This window comes from Canis lupus, chromosome 23 (genome assembly GCF_011100685.1).
Source record: "Canis lupus familiaris isolate Mischka breed German Shepherd chromosome 23, alternate assembly UU_Cfam_GSD_1.0, whole genome shotgun sequence".
In the NCBI taxonomy this organism is placed as follows: Eukaryota; Metazoa; Chordata; class Mammalia; order Carnivora; family Canidae; genus Canis; species Canis lupus.
The window spans coordinates 31,300,600-31,324,129 of record NC_049244.1 but is presented as its reverse complement, the minus strand read 5'-3'; the positions used below and the strand labels follow the sequence as shown (position 1 = coordinate 31,324,129).

General features: G+C 49.5%; 1 protein-coding gene across 1 annotated transcript in view; it reads left to right on the top strand.

Moving 5' to 3' along the window:
* SLCO2A1 (solute carrier organic anion transporter family member 2A1) overlaps nt 1-6,491 on the top strand; it is a 78,864-nt gene extending 72,373 nt beyond the window's left edge. Inside the window, 3 exon segments of the mRNA NM_001011558.1 lie at nt 2,253-2,317; nt 5,041-5,164; nt 6,371-6,491. Coding sequence (NP_001011558.1) covers nt 2,253-2,317; nt 5,041-5,164; nt 6,371-6,491 — 310 coding nt within the window.
* The last annotated feature ends 17,039 nt before the right edge of the window (nt 6,492-23,530 follow it).

The window sequence follows — 23,530 nt, the reverse complement described above, 5'->3', positions numbered from 1 at the left end:
ACTGTTACTCACAGGAGCATGCAAAGAGCAGGAACCTTGCATCATTTATCCTTGTGCCCCTCATCCCATGGAGTGACCTGAAATACCTACGTGTATGCTTCACGTGCAGTGAGCTTATGTCACAGTGAAGAATGCTGGGCTGGGAAGAGCCACCCACTGTGTAGACCAAGGCTGCTCTTGGTGTAGGGTAAGGTTTTACCCCATGCCCCAAGGTCACTCATCGCAACCACAACCCTGAGAAATGGCCCAGGAAAATAGCAGTCAGAACCTTGTGTTCTTAGTATGTTCCACAGAAACCTGCGGGGATGCTCAGAACCACAGCGTATTCCCCTCCCAACACCATCAGCACCCAGTTTCTACCACCCCCCACCCTGTGCATTTGAAGCACCAGTGCTTTCATTGAAGGCCCTTGAGTGGGATGACCTCTTGTACCAGGGCCAAATGGGCCATGGTGGGCCCTCTAACCCTGAGAAATATTTGTGGGTGGCCATGATGAGCAGAGGGAACAGAATAAGGAAACTTCACAGGGAAGTCCCTGAGCAGTAGGTAGGGACCAGTCCCAGTCAGTCTGCCTCCCAGAGGACTCCATCAAGCCCCAGGGTTAGGGAGGCTGCAGAAGAGGAGCATCATTTCAACCACAGGAGGGGCTTTCCTAGAAAACCTCTCCCTTCCAAGTCTTATCAGCAGCTGGAGCAAAACTAAAGAGGCCCCAGGATCCCAAAATTGTTTAAAGATAAATCCCACTAAGAAAGATGAGAGAATAGATGCTATTTAGTGCAAAGAAGGTGAGGCTTAAAGGTGACTTTGTAGGTGACCCACATGTTGTTTGTACCCTAGCCCCCAACTAGGTGTGGAAATACAGGCTGGGAGGGAAGGTTCACCAGAAATGTGGAAGGAGAGGGTGGTCCAAACATCAGAGTTAGTTCACGGCCAATGAGGGCAGAGACCAAAAGGGGCTTAAGCTGTCAGAAACCAAACTGTGGTGCCCAACCCCATTTGCTCCAGAATCTAGAGTAGTCTTTCCCAGGGACAATAACCAGGACTATTTAGGAATGAGCACTGTAGGGACCTGTGGACATAAAGGGAGTATCCATTAGATTGAGATTTGAGGTACTTTCCATTGGGGAGAGGGGGTCGTAAGTGGGTGCCTCAAGCCTGTAAGTATTGCTTTCACTGGGCCATCCTGCAGAGGAACTGGAATAGGGCCCCTTTCCACTTTGCTAGCTGGACTGTGGGGCCATTGGTTCTGAGTTCCCTTCCTTGATGTCCCCTCCGCCCCCAGAAGGGTGGGTGTTCAGAACACAGAGAAGCCTGGTGCCTCTGCAGGCTACCTCCTGGCTCCCCACCTTGTGGATGGGGTGTCCTCCCTCTCTGCCCCATGCCCAGCTGGGATGGCAGGGCCTGGCAATACCACCACTTGAAAGCTTCCCCCCATCTCCCTCTGAATCTCTTTCCTCAGCCAAATGCTTGTCTTATCTTGAGGGAAAAAAGGTAGCAGCAAGACTGGCTATATAATTTGTAGGACCCAGTGCAAAATGAAAATGGGAGGCTCCTGGTTCCAAAATTATTGAGAATTTCAAGACAGCCACAGCAAAGCATTAAATCAAACCAGGAACCTTTCTGAGGGTAGGGCCCTGGGAGGCTGCACAGGCCATACGCCCACGATGCTGGCCCTAGGTAAAGGATTCTTCTAGTTGCACACAGAAGCCTATGGCCCAGGGGCCCTAATTACACTGTCATCAGGGCTGTCTTTATTGCTATTCACACTCTATGGGAGTTGTTCAGACCTGCTGCTGTGAACACACCCTTCCCCATGCTTCTCTCCATTCCCAGCCTCTTCTGCCCTCTGCCTCTTGAAGGGGGCACTGGGCAGCCCTGAAAATCAGAGACTAGTGGTTCCCAAATTTGAGTGTGCAACAGAATCTCCTGGAGGACTTCCTAACGCACAGATGGCTGCCCGCCCCCCCCCCCCACTCAGTGTACCTGATTCTTAGGGCCTGAGGTAGGGCCTGGGAACCTGCATTTCTAATGAGTTCCCAGGGGTGGGGACTCATGCAGCTGGTCCAGTGATGGTGCTTTGAGAACTACTGATATAAATGACAGGAGCTCTTGGCCAGGTGAATCCAGTCAGCCAGGTGGCTGTCAGGCCACTTGAGGGTAGGATCTGGCATGTTCTAAGGCTGGCTGCCCCTGACTGAGTAAAGGCACAGCCCTGGGTCCTCTGGCTACTGACTTCCTATTTTCCTTTTCAGTGTGGTGAACCAGGAAGAAAAGTCATTTGCCATTGGGGTACAGTTCTTGCTGATGCGCCTGCTGGGTAAGTGCCTGAGATGCCCCCTTCCCTCCTGAGGGATGGCACCAGGGCATCAGAGGGCTAAGAGGTGCAGGGTGGGGCTGAGGGAAGCCTTGTCTCATCTCTACTCTAAAGGGAGGCCATGCATAATCAAATCAACACATCAGCAAGGGCCAAGACCCTATATGGGCGGTTTCCCCGTACTTGAGGTTAGGAAAGATTCCATCTATGGCATTAACTCCAAACAAAACTATGTAAGAAAAATGAAAAGTGGACACAGCTGAGAATACCTAATAAAGAACTGAAGGCAGGTATTTTTTTCATCTCTCTCCAAGAACTGGCTGTAGGAACAAAACCCTGCATTCCTGTCCCAGCCAGAACAGCAGCTGAGCCCAGCCCTGGCTTCTCTCCCATCTCACAAAACTCATTCCTCTTGCCTCTCTTCTGCAATTGTTTCTCAGTGCGGGGCCCTCTGCTGGCAAACCCTGCCTACGCTCAAGCAGCCTGAGCCTTCAGAGAAAAGGAGCCAGTGCACAAATGACCAGTAATGCTCCGTAGGAGGGCAGGCTGCCCTGAGGAGCAGGGAACACCTGGCTCTCCCTGGGGGCGTGGGCTGGGGGGGTGGGAGATGTGTGCACCTCACCCGCCCTTTCCCTGAGCCTCATGCTGGACCATCCCTTCTTGACACATCCAGGCAGTAATATGCAGATCATTGCTGTGAAAGGTAAACCGAGTAAAGGGACTACCTTCAACTGAGTGTTTTTTTTTTTAGACTTTATTTATTTATTCATTGAGAGAGAGAGAGAGAGAATGGCCGGGACACAGGCAGAGGGAGAAGCAGGCTCCATGCAGGGAGCACGACGTGGGACTCAATCCCGGATCTCCAGGATCACACCCCAGGCTGCAGGCGGTGCCAAACCGCTGCGCCACCGGGGCTGCCCTCAACTGAGTATTGATTAAGGACCCAGTGGGTGCACACTGCAGTGGGGAGTATGGCAGTTGCAGTGGAGGGACGTTAGCCGCTATCAGATTGTACTTTCTGACCTCAAATGCTGAAATTCCTGCAGAGCCTACTGTGCCTTATTATCTGGGAGCCCGGCTGCACGTGACTGACCTTCCAGCGGCTTCCATTATCGTTCTGGGGTGGGTTGGTGATGTCCCTCCTGGGGCCTACCGAGCAAGAAGCTTTGCAGGGCCCTCTCCCACAAAGATTGGGAGAGGAGTGCAGATGATGAGGAACAAACCAGCCTTTTCCATGGGATTTCTCCATGTTGGGCCACTTGCTCTCCTCGTCCCAGCACTGCCCCTTCAGAGCCTGCTCCTCAGGCCTGTATTAGCAGCATGGAAGGATGCAGGGCATGGAGGATGCAGGGCAGCGGGGCCTCCCCTGTCCTGGTGGCAGAGGCACTGCCGTCATCATAGCTGCTTCCTATCATGCATAATTCACATGGGGCTTGCTGTGAAACCTCTGCTGGGAAGGAAGCCCCAGGTTCTGTCCAGCGCAGCCAGCGGCCAGGATGGGCTCTGAAGAGCTTCTCCCAGCCACCTGGAAAACAACCACTATCCCACTGCTCAAAGCACCTGCTGCCTTTGTTTTGTCACTTGAGCTCAGACAACTTGATATGGGATCACAGAAAATCCGGGCTGGAGGCATTCCATTCATCACCCAAGAACACAATCGCACTCTGGGATAGAAGGAAGGCCTTCACGTGGATAAAACCCAGCAAGTTTAAAATTACCCACTGGGACTTGGTTGAAAATTTCTCTGGACTTCATTTCTATTTAGGGTAGTAGCATCCTTGGTGGACCATCCCTGTGGCCAGTTTCCATCCCCTGCTTAGCTGGAGACTTGGAAGCAAGCAGGGTCTGAGTAGACAGGCTGGTTTTCCAAAGTTCCCAATTATGGGTGGAGCCACAAGCAGATCTCTCTCTTTCCTCCTGAAGCAGCTTCTCACAGAGCCCTCAACAGAGCGAGGCTATTCTGAGCACAGTGGTTCAGGGCGTGGATCCTGGACAAATCCCTTCCCGGTTGGTTCAGTGACTGCCTAGAACTATAGCTAACAATACGGGGGTCATCTGGAATATTTTGCAGCAGGAAGACATAGCTTCTGCTGGATCGGGTCTCACCACCCAGCTGTGGGGAAGTTCAGGCGGCTGGGGTAGAGGCTCTGAGCAGCCAGGGTGTTGGGGGTCTTCTGGGGGTGTTGTCTAAGCCAGCAGGGCAACCTAGTACAGTAGAAGAGCATGGGCTTTGAGGAAACTAGGGTTCACAGTCCAGCCCTGACCCTCTTGGCTACACAAGCATGATGTAGCCGTGCCCACCTTCTTCCTCCTTAAAACAAGAGCACCCAGCCATCTCCAGTCCCTATGAGGACTTGAGGGTTTCCATGTCCTCAGGAGACTCCTGCCACACCGTAGAGGTCAGCATATCTCCACCTGAGGCCCTTCCAAGTGTTGCCTGTCTGAGCTGGCATCAGGGTGACCTCTGTGACTCACTGCTCTGAAAGGATGGCTCCGGTCCCTTTTCTCTTCTAAGCCTCTAGTGAAAGAGGAGCTCAGGTTTCCCAGAAAGCTATTTGGCTTTCCAAAGTCACTGTGGTTCCCAGGGGTGAGGCAGAGCTGTTCTCATTCATGGGAAACACACAGGGGCACTGGGGAGAGGGAGCTCACTCCCCACCCTGCCGGGCACCTCTGCCTGCAGCTCCATGTAACCTGGGCTCTCTGAATTCTCTTCCTGCTTATGCCAGCCTGGCTGCCGTCTCCAGCCCTCTACGGCCTCACCATCGACTACTCCTGCATCAAGTGGAACTTTCAGTGCTCAGGGAGGCGCGGGGCCTGTGCCTACTATGACAATGATGCTCTCCGAGACAGGTGAGGACCCAGCATGACCCTGTGGTCCAGGGGGTGTCAGGCCCCAGGCCAGAGCAGAGGGCAGCCATCTGCTCTGGTGACTTTTGTGGGGTTAAAGGCAAGGACCAGAGGGGTGTTGCCATGGACAGAGAGCAGGGTCACTGATGACAGAGAACCATCTGGCTAATAGAGAGAGAGTGTGTGTGTGTGTGGTGTATGTGTGGTGTGTGTGGTGTGGTGTGTTTGGGGTGTGAGGTATGAGGTGTGGTGTGTGTAGGGTGTGAGGTGTGAGGTGTGATGTGTAGTGTGAGGTATGTGTGAGGTGTGTGTGTGGGGGTGTGTGGGGGATATGAGGTGTGAGATGTGTGTGGGTGTAGGGTGTGAGGTGTGTGTGTGGGGGGTGTGAGGTGTGAGGTGTGGTGTGTGTGCAGTGTGAGGTGTGTGTGAGGTGTGTGTGTGTGGGGTGTGTGGGGGATATGAGGTGTGAGATGTGTGTGGGTGTAGGGTGTGAGGTGTGTGTGTGGGGGGTGTGAGGTGTGAGGTGTGGTGTGTGTGCGGTGTGAGGTGTGTGGTGTGGCGGGACCTGGGGCGAGGCCGTGGCTCTGGAAGGATGCCAGGCCAGCTCCCACTGCTTGGAGAGAGGGGCCCGCGCGCTCGCGGCCGAGGTCGAGGGCAGGTGGCCCTAACCTGCCTCAGTGGACCCAGGCCCAGCTGCACGTCAGTAGTTCTGCACCTTTCCGGCCACCTCACCTGCCGCCATTGGCACGTAGACCAGAGACCGTGGGCTTGAGGGGTCTGAGCAGGATCTGGAAACTGGGGGTGGCCTAGAAGGCCGGGAGAGGGGTGTACCCAGAGGGCGGCGAGCAGATCCCCTCTCCTCCTGGCTGTACTGGGAGGACTGGAGCCTCCAGACTGGCTGGGGCTGCGGCGTTGCCTCTGGCCCATGCTGGGATGAGGACCACTGGGCTGGAAGCCCGAGCCCTCTCCCCGGGAGGCTGGTGCCCTGTGCGTCAGAGGGTTGAAGGAAGTGAGCCCCCCACCCCGGCCCCGGTGGTGACGGATCCTTACCTGAGTGGTGACGACAGATTCCCTGGGCCATTGTGAAAGCGATGCTCTCTTCCTGATGGCCCAAGCCCCAGCCCCAATCCCCCCACCCCCCCCAACCCCACCCCTGGGCCACAGAGCCTCCACACCCCCTGACTGGTCCCGCCCCCTCCTGCCCCACAGGTACCTGGGCCTGCAGGTGGGCTACAAGGCGCTGGGTGCGCTGCTGCTCCTATTCATCAGCTGGCGGGTGAAGAAGAGCAAGGAGTACAATGTGCAGGAGAAGGCCGCAGGCCTCATCTGACCCCTGACCCTCGGCCCAGCCGCTGCCCTGCTCCAGAAAGTGGACCCTGCCCCTCCACACCTGCCTGTATTTACTAATGTTAACACATCATTTCCGTTTAGTTTTTTAAATAAGAGAAAACCCCAGGCAGCATTTGCCCTCCCTGCCTCCTACACCCCCCTCCCCGCCAGGATTCCTTAGGTCCACTGTGTACCTGGGCTGGATGGGGACTGAGCTGGAAAGCTAGGTCTTCCCTGGCTCCGTGGGAGGCACCCCCATGTGCCCAGGCGCTCCTCAGTGCTGGGTCCCCCAGCAAGGATGCCCACTGAGGCAGCCTTCCCGCCCCCCCCCCCCCGCCGCTGCCACCGCCCCAGCCTTGTGGGTGGGTTGGTTTCCTAAGTGGAGAGAGCAAAGGGGTATCTTCCCAGAGGAAAAAAGGAGAGCGCTGGGTTATGGTTAATGGCCAGAGGCAGGCCTAGGGGAGGGAGAGCCTGGCTGTAGCCCCCTTTGTGCCTCAGTTCAGCATCAGAACCCAGGAAGGACTGACCTCCTTCCACTCAAAAGGCCATTTTGGAAGCTGCCATGTTGGGAAGTAGGGCCAACTGGCCCCCTCTCAGTTACCCCACACTCAGGCACCAGAGCAGGGACCAAGACACCCCAAGGGCGGGTCATCCAGATGTTGTTCCTGTTAACTCTAGATCCTTCTGAGCTAAGAAAGCTGCACTGTGGTGAAGACCTGAGGAGGGCTGTGAAGTGGTCAATAGCCCAACCTCCCACAACCTCCATGTGAGGATGAGACCACTCAACTCAGAGTGTTGGGAAAACCCTCCCCAAGTTGCCTTGGGAGCAGATGAGGTGGCCGCACGTGGGCATCCCTGTCTGGATGGACCTCACCCTGTGTGCCAAAAAGACAGGCGGTCCAAGATGTCAGCAGAGCAAGTGCTGAAGCTGAGAGGGTACCAAGGGCAGCCAAGCTGGATGGTGAGCTGCAGCCCACAAGAGAGAGGCCAGTGTGGTCAGCTTCCCTGGCTCCAGACATGCCTGTATTCATCAAAAAGATCTCGCCTCTTCTCACTGCCCTTCCTGGGGCCTGGGTTGAGCGACCTCACTGTTGTGTGGTGAAGGTTGAGAGACGTCTGCAATGGAGGCCTTTCATCAACAAGTATTATATTTATCGCAGACCAGCTTTGTGCAAGGCAGCACTAGTACATGGCTCTCCACCGAGCTTGCCTACGATCTCCCTCACCTCCCTCCGTCCACACTGGGCCTTCTCCCAGAGTGTGCTCAGTAGGCAGCAGCAGGGAGGCACAGCACAAACCCAGAGATTGTCAACAGGATCTTGACCATCTATGTCCCACCAGATGGCCCCTGCACTTGGCCCTTTGCCAGACAGAGACCTGGCTCACTGTGTCCTCTGGAGCAGCTAGGAACTGGTTATGGCCATACACGGCTCTCTTGAGTTCCAGTCCTCTTGGAAGAGCCCTCCAGAAGCATATCAGAAGCCATCTCTGGAAAGGGGTCCTATGGTGGTAAGCCAAAAAAATGCCAGTGGCAGTGGCCAAACTGCCATGAGACCGAAGTCTTCGTGAAAGCCACTGCTACACATGGCCTTGTTTCCAGAGCCACCATGCTTATTTCCAAAGATCTCACTCAGGAAGGGAGAGGCTCCGTGCAACCTCAGGGGCCAGTTTCAGCGTTTAAGTTGGTTCTGCTTGGAAAATGATTCCCTGCAACTAATCCTGGTCCTTCTCTCTGTGATTTAACCAAATCCTGGAGGCACTGCCCTTCAGCTGAGCTCACGAACAATGAGTGCCAACCTGCAGATCTTGGAAGATTGGTTGCCCTCCCAAGGCTTTATTCTATTGTGATATTGCTATTAATATATTATAATTTTGCTATTGATGTAACTTAGTCATGAATTTGTACTGTCATCTGTATTTGTCAGAGAATGATAGATCCTATATTTTCTGGCCAGAGGAGATGCTCATGCCACATCCACAGGGGCCCATGGCCATGGGTATTGGAGGTAATACGACTCTCAACCCATCAGTCTAGTACGGAGCAGGTGGCAGGTGCTTCTTGTTCCTTCAGTAAAGTTCTACAGGTAACTGTCAAAGACCCACAGTGCTGGACTGTCAGGAGGACTGATCCCTGCCTTGAGTTTATATCCATAAGTAGAGTGAAATACCAAATCTTGGATCTTTGGAAATAGCTAAATCCATGATACAAATCAGAATTAGGATCATAATCATCGTTGGTCACTTGGTCACAGCCATACTACCACTCCCACAGCAAACCTTTCCTCCTGATGGCCAGCAGAGAATATAATGGTGTCACCTTCATTTCACTTCTAGAGCAAACACTTCTAAAGCTGAACAAACTTCCTTGAGTGCTGGACATTCATAGAGGGTGTGATTAAAATACAGATTCTCAACCCCTCCAGCCAGCCCCCAGGGCTATGGGAGTGGCCCCTGTAACTGACCGTTGTGAGTGGTCCCTAATCCCTTGTGGGGTGTCATCGGTACAGCAGAACCTTGGGGACACCCCCTTATGCTTAGGCCATTGAGAAATTTACAGACTCTGTAGGCCTTTGGTAAGTAAAAGATGACAAGGGAAGGGGGGCCAGTTAATCTGATTTCCTGGGTGGCTACAGTCAGGAGCCAGCGGGCATGAAGAACAGCCCAAGAGCTCGCTGTACCGTATGAAGTTCATACCACGTACTGAAAGTGGAACCCTCACTCTCCAAGCTTGAATGTGCAAAAAATGTCACAAGTGTTCTCTAAATTAGTTATGTTTGATTTCTCGCTGTCATCCTGTTGACTGGCTGGAGATTTAGCATCAGCCATCCTCAAGGCTAGTCCCCAAAGCCATCCACAGTCCCGTGGGTCCTGCTAGTATGAGTCTCTGGTCCTTTCCCAGGCTGAGGCTCCCTGCTTCCCTGTGAGCCTGGAAACCCTGCAGAGGCTGGTTAGGGGAGGGCCCAGCCCTAGAAAGCCCACCCCTCTGCTCCATTCCCTCTGCCAGCATAATCCAGCCCCTCAAGGGCTGAACAGAAAAAGCCATAAAAGGAAGGGTCTGTAGGCACTTTTTATCTCATTCTTCCTGGAACCTCCTTAGCATAGGAGTGGGAAAATGCAGTGGAAATCAAATACCATATCTCCACAAATTATGGCCCCATAAGGGAGGCCAGACTGGTCCTAAGACCCCTTTGAGGATGAGGAATCTGAAACTGAGGAAAGCGTTGTGGCTGACTTCACCCAAATGACACCTGGCTGGGTCTGGACGTAAACCAGGCCGTCTAGATCGTTCCATTCCAGCCCCAGCTGCAGCCTCAGCCTCCCTGCTGAGATAATCTGAAATAGGGGGAGGTCCCTCTATTCCCACTGGACTTCCTGGCGGCAGGTGGGGGAATCTACTGAGGGCTCTCTCAGGTGGGAGTGCAGGTGGGAAGGACCAGGTGCTGCTTCATTTACCCGCCTTCTGTTCAAGTAGCAAGAACATCACATGTGCTCATTAAGCAGGGCCGATTTAGCCCCATAGCACCATGAGTTACAGGAGAGTCTCGGAGAAAATGGACAAAGAGGAAACAGCTTTCAGGAGTAAAGGCCAGGAGAGCTGCACACAGACAAACCCTGAAGGGTGACACCTGGTGACGGGTTAGCAGATCCTCGCTTAGGAAACAAAGCCATTTTGTGATTTTCTCCAACCGCTCGCAGAGGTGGAGAGGGACAGCTAAGCTGCGGGCTGAAGCCAGTCAGTCTGACTGTTATTAAAATATCCTATTACAGATTCCCAAAGTGATGAGGTTGGCAGGAGCTCTGTGTGTGTGCGTGTGTGTATGTGAGAGAGAGACCCTGCGAATCCAAAGGAGAAATCCTGTCTTTCCCAACCACGGGAACTACATACCTGGGGAAAATACCCATCCCCTGCCAGTAGCACCCCATCCATTGTAACCTTTCCTCAGAGATTAAATATGTAAACAGGTCCCGGGCAAGCCCTTGGCAAATCACAAGTGAGAGAAAGCTTTTCTCCCTTGACACGCCCTGCCATTCCTCCCCACGTGACACAGGTCGCCCCAGCTTGCCAAAGCCCCTGCCCCCCAGGCACCTGCCACCCCTCGATGTCAACAACAGTGACTAAAACGCACAAGGATCCGTACAGCTCACAAAGCCGCCCAGCCACTCATCTAGCAAGCTCCCCTAATTGCAACTGGGTCAGGACAGGCTGGGCCGGGCTGCGGTAACCTCAGCGAGGTGCCACGTGACATAACAGGAGGTCATATCTTGCTCACCTAGAGTCTACTGTGGGTCTAGGTAGCTCTCCGGGGCAGGGGCTCAGTAATGCAGTCGGCTTGGGGGCCGAGGTCTCTCTGTTTCATCACATGCCACCCCAAACTGACAGGGCAGGGGCAGCAAGTCCCCAAAGGTCTCATGCTGGTAAGTGGATATTCTGGAAGTAATACGCTCCACCTCTGCTCCCAGCCTGTTGGTCAGAACTTGCATGTCCCTGCCACCCCTGTGTGCCACACAGCTGGGGAAAGATGAGCCTGTGAGCTCAGAAGAAACAAAAAGCAGGTATGGACAACAGTGCTAGCATCCTCTACCACTACAGATGAGCCGGGGACATGGGTGCTCCCAGGACACTTAAGCCAGCTTTGTCAGGCTTTGTCAGGGGGCGGGAAATGTTTTCTGAAGGAGGCAGCATCAGTGCTGGCTCTGGAGAGGTGAGGAGATGATCTCCAGGCAAGGCCCAGCCCACAGGCAGTTGGCAGAGGGATGGAGAGGTGGGGAAGGAAGCAGAGCTGGGGTGGCAGCTGAGAGAGATGCAGGGAGCCAGGAAAGGTTCTCTTGAGGTGGGAGGGATTTTCTAGGGAGGCTGAAGAGCCAAAGAGAAGTACAGCTGTCTCCTTCCTCAGGGAAGGAGGAGGGGATGAGGCAATGTGCACTAGAGGAACCTCACCCAGAGCTTCCACCAGCCCTGGGAGGCCAGTATGGCCAGTCGTATCCTCTGAATGGAGAAAATGAGACCCCTTCTAGTTGTCACTTGTGCCTCCATTTATTCATTTAGTACCTGATACAGATGACGGCCAGAGATGACAAACGCATGGTCCCCAGCCTTCGGGGACATATTAGGAGCCAGAAACAGAGGGCAGAGTTCAAGTGCTATGAGCTCATTTGGTTGAGAGATCAGAGAAGGGGGTTGATCCCAGTCTTGCAGGATGGACTGGATCTCAAGAGACCGCATGGTCCAGAGACATTCCAGGCAGAGGGAAAGGAGCAGGAAAACCTGGGCAAGCTCTGAGAAACCATGGACACAGGACCCACCAAGGAGATAAGATATAAGGCCTGGAGAGGCAGTTGGATCCAGGCTTAGAGGCTGCTGGAGGGTGTTGAGAGCTGGCTTACACCAGGCTGTTGGCGGTAAGGGCCAGCTAGGTCCCAGGGCCTGGGTCAGGGCCTGGGAGGGGCGCCTCAGAGCCCCAGCCAACCAATCCCAGGAAGGTGTTTCTAGCACAGGGTCTCTTCCCAGAGTCTACACTGGAAAGGAGCTCCTGAGTGGACCCTGCCATACCTGCAGGGGGCTGTCCTTTCCATAATCCCAGGGCACACTGGCCCTGCCCAACACACTCAGAGGGAGCCTCCACCTCATGTGCTTGAAGGAGCCACCCACGTGCAGCCTTCCTCTTGCCCAGTGCTCCGAGGCTGCCCCAGCCCAGGGTGGCGTGGAAGCCACTATCTCCCCATCCTTCCCCTCCCACCTCCTCTCTATGCCCATCTAGGCCCTGGAGCCCCATGCCTGGAGCTGGGAATTGGAGAGGCTCAGTGTCAGGGCCAAATAGGGCAACTAGTTTAAGTCTCCCAGTGTTGCCAACCCCCTTCTCTTTACCCTGTGGTCCATCAGTGTGAGAAAGTCTGTCCCCTTTACAGACACCAAATCCATAGAAGTGACCTCAGAGGTCCCAGATTGGAACCAATATTTGTTTAAACCTTGGTCCTCATTACACCTCACTACCCCCTAGCTTCCAGAAGAGGAACAGCGACGGCTGGATGAGACGGAAGCTCTCCCTTTGGGTCCCCACTGGGAAAGGCCCCAGGCCAATTTCACACCGTCCCCAGCTGGCTCCTTGACCCAAGTGGCCTCTCCAGACGCACTGAGGTTTCAGAAGGCTCTTGAAGCGCAGAGTTTCAGCAGCTCAGGTGTGTTGAGCGCTCAGGCCACTGTCCCAGGTGCTTCAGACAGGTTTGCTCCCTGAGTCAGCGCTGCAGCCCTGCAAGATGCAATCAGCGTGCCGCTTCTCAGACGCGGATCCTGAGACGCGGCGCTGCCCTTCTCAGCGAGGGGGCGCGCGGGGAAGGCGGGCGCCGGCCGAGGGGCGGTCGGCCACCAGGGGGCGCGCCCGTCCCGTCCCCGTCCCCGTCCCCGTCCCGTCCCTGTCCCCGTCCCGTCCCCGTCCCCGTCCTCGTCCCGTCCCCGTCCCCGTCCCCGTCCCGTCCCCGTCCCGTCCCCGTCCCGTCCCCGTCCCCGTCCCCGGGCCCTGCCGGAGCCGCGGGAGCCCCGGGGACGCAAGGGTCGCGCGCCCTCCCGCTCCGCGCCCCGAGGAGCACTCTGCAGGGGTGCGGGTCCGCCCAGCCGCCCCCTCCCGCCGCGCGCTGGGTCCTGCGGCGCTCCTCACGCCGGCCCCGCTCCCGCACCGCCTGCACCGGCCGCCCCAGAGCATCCCGGGGTCTGGGCCCCTGCTCAGGGGCGTGGCCTTGAGATGTCCCTCTGTCCCGCTCCGCGACAAGGCACCAGGTAGTCTGTTTATCTGTATGTTCAGTACGAAGGTGTAGTGAACCCATTAAAGAACAAGGAAAGCGTGGTTTGTCTCCCTCCCTAATGTTTCCCACTCAGTTCCCCTCCTTTCCCTTATAATCCTTTTCACTATGTCTTATATTCCATGTATAAGTGAAACCCCACATGGTGATTGTCCTTCTCTGATTGACTTATTTTACTCAGCATCATACCCCCCAGTTCCACCCACTATGAAGCAAATGGTAGGTATTCCTGTCTTCTGATGGCTGAGTAATACGCTCCTAACTCTGGGAAACAAAGGGTTGCAGAAGGGGAGGTGGGGGTGGGGGATGGGGTAGCTGGGTGACCGGCCCTGAGGAGGGCACTTGATGGGATGAGCACTGGGTATTATACTATATGTTGGTAAATTGAATTTAAATTTTAAACACATGTAAAAATAGATAGATGACAGATAGATAAATTTTAAAAAGGAAAGCAAAGAAGAAGCCAGAAGCACCAAAACGCACACAGGACTTCCTGACACTCTCTGACCTGTTGCTGGCAGAGGGGCCACCCAGCCCGCAATATGGGGTTCCCACAGCCTCTCCCCAGCATCGCCCTCTGGAGACCACCCTTCTGTGGCTTCAGGGGGCTCAGATCCCTCTGACTCCTCTTTCCTCCAGTTCCCAGAGCACCTTGTAGGGCCTGGCCCTGAAATAGTAGCAGGCATCAGAGAAAAAGCTATGTCTGCCTGTATCCTGGGCATCTCCACTTGGGGAGTGTCCCAACTGCCCATCCTACGCATTTAGGCATCTGGAAAGTGCTGGACACCAGTCCTGTGGAGTGAACAAGACAGACCGAACCCCATCTCCCTTGGAATTTACAATTTGGGAAGCAAGACAGACATAATCAAGAAGGCCCACAAATCGTGTGGCAATTGGCTAATAATCTATCACAGGTGCAGCCATGCTGTGAAGCAGGAGTGCAAACACACAGATGGATACCTGCATGGGAACGCAGTGGGGTGAGCAGGTATGCGGTGGACCCAAAGGGGAGAAAGGCCAGTTCCCTAGCAGATGGGGTGGGGGGACAGGTAGGAGTGAAGGCAGTGAACTTCAGCTGAATCTTGAAGGGTAGGGCACGTTTGTTGAGCAGGGCCTCAGAATGGAGGTGTTCTGTGCAGAGGGGGCTGCAGGAGTGAAGGCTCAGAGGTGAGAAAGCTTGGGATACGTTTGCATGAAAAGCAGGGGCAGGTTGCATAGTTACGAGCTGCCGGAGTGTAATGAGTGGTGGTGTACCACGCACACCTCCCATTGTAACTGGCTGCTGCCTGTGGGAATGGGAAGGCACTGACAGCTTTTTAACAGGCGGATGCAACCCGGTTTCTGGGTTTAATAAAAGGTCACTTTTTAAATGGGCTGCGGGTATACCTGGCTGGCGAAGGTGGGGTCTACAGAAGGAGGCTTCCTTCTTGTCATTATGGCTGCTGGGGGAACTGGCCCTGGAAAAGATCAGAGCTGGGGTGCTCCAATGGGGCCAGAGCTGGGGGAAGGACCAGTGAGCAGCAGAGCACCCCAGGCCCCCACAGGCTCCCAGCAGCCAGGCTGTGTGCTGCCCAGAGTTCTGGGGCTGATCCCTGGGCCAGAATGCGCCTCCCAAGCACATGCTGGAACCGGCTGTCTCTGGGCCCAGCATATGGGTTCTAATAGGTCCACATGACATTTATGTTTTAAAGTTAGCTGCATATATCGGGAGAGTTTGAATTTTGGATTTCCTCTTGAAAAACCCTGGGCCAGCACTCCTGCCGGATGACAAGGGACTGGAGCTGAGTACAGAGCACCTTTGGATGGTCCCTGTACTCTTAGCGGGGGCTGCACTTCCCACATCACTAGCTTGGTCCTTGTGGGTATTTAAATTTTCACACATACACATGCCCTTAGAGAGTCCAGCTAAGCCACTGAAAATCTAGGTGAATGTGGGAAAAGGCCTGGAGGAGGACAGAGGGGCTGTGTTTGAGAAATAACAAGCAGGTGGATGACTACCCAGTAGAAGATGAGAGGAATCAGTGTGGACTGCTGGGCGGCTAGAGAGTCAAGTCGGAACTGAACTCCCCATCTCTCTGCTCAAACCTCCTCTCACTGGCTTTCCCACCTCACTTAATGGCAATCCAGCCTTCAAGCTGATCAGACCAGAAACTGGGAGACAGAAAAAAATAAGAGAAGACAGCTTAGTAACTGGGGAGGCACGAGGGGAGGCTTCATAGTTGCAGGAATGCTCTACTTCTTAAATTCGTGTTGGGTAGCTGGTTTTGTGAGAATGCATTGAGCTCTCTGTGCTTCCGTGTATTGTAGTTTACAGAATAAAGTGTCAACGTGTCATGCATGTGTCTCAGTTGGGCACCGCTATAACCACACCATCACCCCAGGGAAAAAACAGACTTGTCCTTAAAATAAAACACACTTAAGATTTGATTTTCCAAAGGCTTGTTTAATCAGTGATTCTGAGTAAATGTTAGATTTACACTCATGGTTTTATTGTACAATAACATTTTACCTTCTTTTTAGGTAAATAGTCTGTGTATTGAAATGCCCTCAAATGAAAAGCATTTCCCATTGTAAAACTTTTACCAATTTACTTTTATATTTGTGATTTGTTTTTAACGAGGGCCGATATTACCATGTTGCAAGCACCACCTGCCCTGCGATGTATTTGAGACAGAGGGATGGCTCCAAGCCAAAAGTCTGATTTTTTTTTAACTTAATAAAATAAAGAAATGACTTTTTTATGCTCTGCTTTCTCAGTGTGCATTGTCTGATAGGGTAGAAAACAAATTATGTGAGGAAAAAAATAGGATTATCAGTTTTAACAGTCAGCATAAATTGTGATAACATTTTAATCTTTATTGTTTGAAATTCATCTGGAACTTAAAATGTTATTATTAATAGCCTTTTACTCGAAAATGCCTGCAAGTATTTGTTCTCTCTTGTCAGAGCATAATATTTACTTGTTAAATGGAAGCTTAATTTTTAATACATAGTTTAATTTTATACACACAAGCTACCTAGTTCAAGAACAAAGTTTTTGTTTTTTTTTATAAAGTCCATTCTCTATCCATGAATTTTTAAAACTCATTTAATATGCTTACACACATCTTAAGAGTTTTAAAATCACACTCTTTCGCTGGGCTTGCCTTAAGATTGCAGAGATGGGTGGGCCTCCTCGGGCTGCTGGGACACAGTGGGGGCCAAGGGGAATGAACAAAATGTTCACCAAGTCTTTGGTTTTTAAGACAACAAGTCAGGAAGCCACGAGTCACTGTACTATTTACCTGAATACCCCTGGAATATTATTGCACATCTTTGGGTGGATAACCTCGTGTGGCCACAATTCCTACTTGCTGAGTGAGAATCCCTAGAGACACAGCCTCCTGTCGTCTCCCACTTCACTCTGTTCATGGGGAACATCTTTCACACTTAAACAATGGGACAGAGGTACTCGATCCAGTGCCAGAAGGGCATCTCAATCCCTCATGGCTTAGTATGGAGATTTCCTGGAGTGCAAAGCAGAAGGTGCAATCCAGGGTGGAGACTACACATCCTGACACATACACAGCAAGCACCTCCTTTTTGCTCTGGCCCCATTGTTGAAATGTGAAGGATTCTCCATATAAATGCCCCGTGCACAGTTAAGAAAAAGAAAGGGACGACGTGGTGGGAACTGACTCTTGTTGACGTAAGTTGGAGCTAGAAGCATGAAAGCCCTAGACTGGCCCTTTGTGGATCAGTTCACCCCCTTCTGCCTTCCTGTCCTTACCAAGGGTCCCAAACAGCAAATAGTCAAGCCAGCCAGTACGGGGATCTTCTCTGACTCAGGCTTTATCCTCTAAAGGCAGAAAGACCTCCGGAAGGGTGGCTGGTGGGTGCCCAGAAGCCCTGAGGAAAGCCTCAACCTCTGCTTTGGCCTGGGGCAGTGAGGAAAACCTCCCGGGGTGGGGTGGGGTGGGGTGGGGTGGGGGGATTCACAATTCAGATCAGAGTACAGTCATGCATTCCCAGCTTTGGGATGGAAACCTTCATTTCTACAGTGTGAGGACATAGAACTTTCTCCAGCTTTCTTAATCTTATCACCTGTGGTAGGCTGAACATTGGCCCCCAAAGATATGTCCATGCCCCAATCCCTTAGAATCTGTGAATGTTACTTTATATGGCAAAGATTCTGCAGATGTAATTTAAGGATCTTAAAATGGGGAGATTATCCTGGATTACCTGCGTGGACCCTAAATACAATCACAAGTGTCTGTGCAAGAGAGAGGCAGAGGAAGACCACACACAGAAGAGAAGGCCATGGGAAAAAGCCAGGAATGATTCTCCCTAGAATCTCCAGAGACAGCATAGCCCTACCGACGTCCTAATTTCAACCCAGTGATCCTACTTCCAGACTTCTGGTCCCTAGAACCCTAAGAATACATTTTGGTTATCTTCTGTTGGTCAGAATGAAGTCTGACCAGAGTGGTGGTCATTTGTCACAGCAGCCTCAGGAAGCTAGAAAAACACCTTCTCAGCCAGAACCCTACATTCTCCTTGTGACCAAGTCTGTAAAATTTTGGTCCTCAACCCAGGACTGGCAGGCAGGCATTTCCTTTCTACATGTGATTTAGTGATTATTCGGCAAAATCAGCCTTCCTTGCTGTGAGCTGGCAGGGAAGTGTTGCATCCTCGGCATCCCACAAGATAAAGCTCCATGCCAGGGAGGCCAGGCATCCTATCCCTCTGGCTAGGATTCCATAATTGTTATAAAAGACTGTATGTTTTATTTTAAAATAAATATGCTACAAATTCTTGCCTAAATATTTTTAAGGAAGAAATCTTATCTTTAATTTTGTATTCCCCAGAGACTCTCCTTAGTTTAACAACACTCAGATTAATTATAACAAGGTCAGAGGGGATATAGTCAAGGATTACTCATCAAGTGGTTGTGAGCAAATGAATTTCTACCACAAATATAGTTTGCAACTCCAGGCGAACATTCATACTTTTTTATAACAAGCATCTTGATAACTACTTTGCTCTACCGAACATACAAAAAAATAATAATAACACTTTTCTCTACCAAACATACAAAATAAAAGCATTGCGGTTTCTAAAGCCTTGAGATGAGAGGTTACATTCCAAAGAAAATTAATGGTAATTCTAAAGGTAGACTGCAGAAGATCACAGTGCACTCCTGCAAATAAACTACTTAAGGTAATGATGACAAGATTCAAATAAGCAGGTAATTTTTTAAAATTTTTCTCTTGTATAAGAAAGAAAACCAGTAGGAGTTTTGTAAAGAGAATGCATACTTATTATGAATTATTCAAGCACTGCATGGAGGTGAAAAAAATTCAAATGCCACTGCTCATAAATAATTATCATTTACATTAGGAGAGTCTTTTCTTATGTGTGTTCCAGAAAGGCAAAATAGATATACCAAAAGGTTTTGATAAATATGTGATTATTTTGTATATGCTAGTTGTAATATTACATTTGATTTCATTTGTATTTAAAACTTGAAAAAGAAATCAAAAGGAATCTAAAAGATTATATCTAACTCTAATTAGTATATCTAATAGTATCTAATGTGCATAATTATCATATAAGTATACATGACATAATAATTATATGTATTAGATATATTAAATACTAGATTTTTTATTAGATAGCTTTTTTAGATATTAGATATATTTTTTATTAGTTACATTAAATATTAGATTTTTTAAAAAGATCTTTTTATAACTACAAAGAGATTTGGAGGGAAAAACATTGAGACTAGAGAAATTGTTTTTATATTCCGTATTTCAATTTAGGCAAATCCTTTGACTCCTTGATGTGAAAAATGAGGACATTGATCTAGAGCCTCCTTTCCCTCCCCCATATCCTTACATACTGTGATACAAATATCTTACATACACAACATTTATATTTTAGCTCATGACTATAATTTGTAAATTTTTTTATTAATATTAGTTCGTAGTTAAATGTTTCTGAATCTTACCACAGCTTCTCTACCCCTGAAATCTTCATTTTGATTTATAGAAATTTATTTTTTTTAAATTTTTTTTTATTTATTTATGATAGTCACAGAGAGAGGGAGAGAAAGAGAGACAGGCAGAGGGAGAAGCAGGCTCCATGCCGGGAGCCCGATGTGGGATTCGATCCCGGGTCTCCAGGATCGCGCCCTGGGCCAAAGGCAGGCGCCAAACCGCTGCGCCACCCAGGGATCCCGATTTATAGAAATTTAACTTCAAATAAGACCTTTTCCCCCTCTCAGCTAATGATATTTATTGCTTGGATGTTTATATTTTCAAAAATACTTATTTTCAACAATATTTCCCCTTAACTTTTTTACTCTAACTTACAACTTATACTTTTCTGAATATTTAAATTTTTCTCAAGGCTTAGAGAAATTAAAAGCTTTTACCCAATGTCACACAGCTAGTGTGCAAAGTCAGGACACCAATGCAGGCCTAATTTCAAAGCTCACCGTGTTGTCATCTATCCATCATCCACTGTTCCCATTCAGTTACACACTTGCTCATTATCTATCACTCCTCACCTATGTAGCTCTGTATCTATCCGTTACCTCCATTCATCCTTCAGACATCCATTTACCTACTTCATTATTCCATTCATTCATATATGATACCAATGCAAGCATACATACATAGTCATTCATCTATCCAGACATTCCATCTATTCCATCTGTCAATCAGCCCATCATCCTTCCATTTACCTATCTATTTATCTACATTAATTTACTTTAACATCCATTCATCCACCTATACATGGATACATAGATACAACCACTCATCCAGACATTCATCTATCCAACTATTCATCCACAAAGCCACCCTTTCATAAATCAGTCCATTCCATTTCCTATGGATCCTTTTATCTTTTCTATTAATTCATCTGCTCATCCAACCAGTCTATCAATTTATCCAGTCACTGATAACTCTGAAAACGAGAACTTTGGTAGAATAGGGAATTGTCTTCTTCTAAGAGTCTGTTGTGTTCTCATTCCATTTCCCAGCCATCAAGAGAAGACCATAGTATTTCATGAGACAATAAGGAGGTCTGTGAGCCCTTGACTGTCTCTCACCCATATGAAAATTCTTGCAAGAGAGACTGTGGGTCTTATGGTCTTAAATATGGATGCCTTCGGTAATCTACCCAATGACTGAACCTTCTAATGTTTGTGCAGTAACGAATCCTCTCTTTATGGAAGAGTCATCAGCAAAGATTACAACCTAAGACTATGAGGCAGAAATTTTGCCCATTTAGACCTCCTCTGTCATTGGCCTGGTATTTTTATTGCAGTCACAACCTTCCATCAACCGACCCACTGCTTAGTTCTCTGGCCATCCACATGGAGTCACTGAATGTGACTTGTCAATTTACACCTAGTTTAACATCACTTTCTTTCCCTACCCCACTGTAGTGAAGCAGCCTGGAGGCACCACTTGGGTGGACCTCAGTAAGAGCTTGATGTGAAAGAAGCTCAGTTTCTCACTCAGATGAGTGATTCACAGTTAACATGATTGAATCAAGGCTATTCGTGACAAATACAAGTCAAAACAAATCAAGAGGAAAGAGTAGAGACGTAAAAATAAATTTTGAAGCCTCTCTTGCAGGGTATTTTGCAAAATCGAGAAAGAAACTATAATCAAACTTAGAGCAGAAAAAGAAAAAGAGTAAGAGGAAGAAGGAGAAAGAAGAGGGCATTTGCGATAGTGACAAGGAGTTCTATGAGGAGGAGGAGGGAGAAGAAAGAGAGAGAGTAGTGCCCTACAATCTAGAGAGCTAGACTTGTCTTCTGGTTGCCTCCAGAACAATCAATGATAAAGAAATTACAGAAATGAGACAGAGAAGTTATTATAAGAACTGTGACTGGTTCCTGGGGAGACTAAAGCCAGGGTGAACTCATATGAAACGTTAACAGCAGTCCCAGGTGGGGGTGGGGCAGCAGGTATAGAGAGGGGAAGAAAACTGTGAGGAGAAACTTCCAGTTCTGTTCATTCTTCTCTCCCATATTTCCCAGGGAAGATGACTGGTGGCCTGGTGGCCTCTGTCACTGGAAGAAAGAAATCAGTGGTAATAGCTTGGCTATTACCCTTGCTCAGGAATGCCAGGGTAACTTCAGAGCTGGGCCGAGTTGAGATTCTGATGAAAACACATGCAGGCTGACCAGATGCCCAGGCATTTACTCCTCTGTCTCAGTCTCCTCAAAACCCTCATGGGATGGCAGGTGACCATTTCTTTTTTTTTTTTTTTTTTTTTTAATTTTTATTTATTTATGATAGTCACACACAGAGAGAGAGAGAGAGAGAGAGAGAGGCAGAGACACAGGCAGAGGGAGAAGCAGGCTCCATGCACCGGGAGCCCAATGTGGGATTCGATCCCGGGTCTCCAGGATCGCGCCCTGGGCCAAAGGCAGGCGCCAAACCGCTGCGCCACCCAGGGATCCCCCATTTCAAGAACAGTGGCTGAGCTCCTTGTGAATGGAGCCAACCATTCTAAAGATCTTGTTTTCTTTCAGTGCTGTTTTTTTTTTTCAAATAAATTAAAGAGGAAACCCTGAATAAAGAAATTTCTCTGTGAAATGAAAGCAAAAAAAGGGATGTTGAGTGGCAATCCTGGAGTACCTGAGGCTCTCCATTCCAGGGCTCGTTCCTGCTCCTTCCTTCATACTCATTGGAAGGACAAAAGCAGACCTCTATTGCATCCCTTTCCATTATTGGACTGGGCAGCTGATAACCACAAGAGAAACATGATAGTATAAACAAGATAAGTATAAAAATATAACAAAGATATTCAAAGATATGAGAGAGAATATTGGTAAAGTTAAGAAGGAATAAGAAGAGGTGCCTCAGTGATGCAATTGGTTAAGCATCAGACTCTTGGTTTCAGCTCAGGGGTCCTGGGATCAAGCCCCACAGGACTCCATGCTCTGCTTCTCCCTCTGCCTCTGCCCCTTCTCACCACTCATGCTCCCTCTCTTGTTCTCTCTCAAAAAAAATAAATAATCTTTAAAAAAAAAAAAAGGAACAAGAAGCAATAAAAGAAGACAAACATGTGCCTCTTCTGATAGAAAAATAGGAAATTCTTTCAGGACAGCAAGAGAACCTAGGCACAGTTTTATAAAATATACTTAAAGATAACAAAGAGAGAACAAGGTAGTAAAGAAGTGGCTTTACCCCAGATCTTGAAGAAAACAGGGATCTAGAAAAGCATGCTTGACATTTGGACTACTTCTGCCCGGGGAGCATGTACTGATTCTGCACAAGTCAGCAATATCTGTAATAACCAAACACTGGAAACAACCAACATGTCCCTTACAATAGGTGGATAAATAAATGGACACAACCCCTTGTTCGTTTCTCAGAGTTAGGAGTCTCTCATGTTGGTGGTGGAAAGGGAGGTGGGCAGGGGGTTGGGGTGACTGGTGACTGGGTGACAGGCACTGAGGGGGGCACTTGACCGGATGAGCACTGGGTGATATGCTATATGTTGGCAAATTGAATTCCAATAAAAATAATAATAAAATAAATAAAGAAACGGACACATTCGCACAATGCAATACTACACAGCCCTGAAATGGATCAACTACAATTACATGCAACACCATGAGTGGATCTCAAAAACTCAATATCTAATGAAAGCAGCTAGATGCAAACGAGTACATATTGTTTGATTCAATTTATAGACAGCTCAAATATGGGCACAACCAATCCATACTGACATACCTGAATAGTCATTTCCTTTGTGGGAGTAGCATAATGACTAGGGATGAGGTGATGAAGATTTCTAGGGTACTGGTAATATGCAGGTAGGAAGGTGAGCACATATACTTTTCCCTATTCCTCCTGCTAAATACAACTTAATGCCCTAGATATTGTGTATAAAACAAACATAAGAAAACTCTGAAAGGTGGAGAGAAGAAAACAGACCAGCATTGGACCTTGGGACCCAAGGAATGACACAGTGATGAGTTCCCTATATTTTCTTTTTACTTATATATTCTGGACTTGGAGCACAAGAAGGTAGTGATAAAAAGACCACTGAATACAGACAAATATAAAGAATCAAACAAAGCCTGCTCTCTCTAGTCAATGGATGGAGAAAAGGATAGCCTAACAAGACAGAGAACTTTAGTCAACAACTGCTGTGCTCCAATCGAATACCACAGGTAAAAAAACTATGAGGTTTCCCCTATCATCTACCTACCCCAGCAAAGTCCAAGTGGTGAGT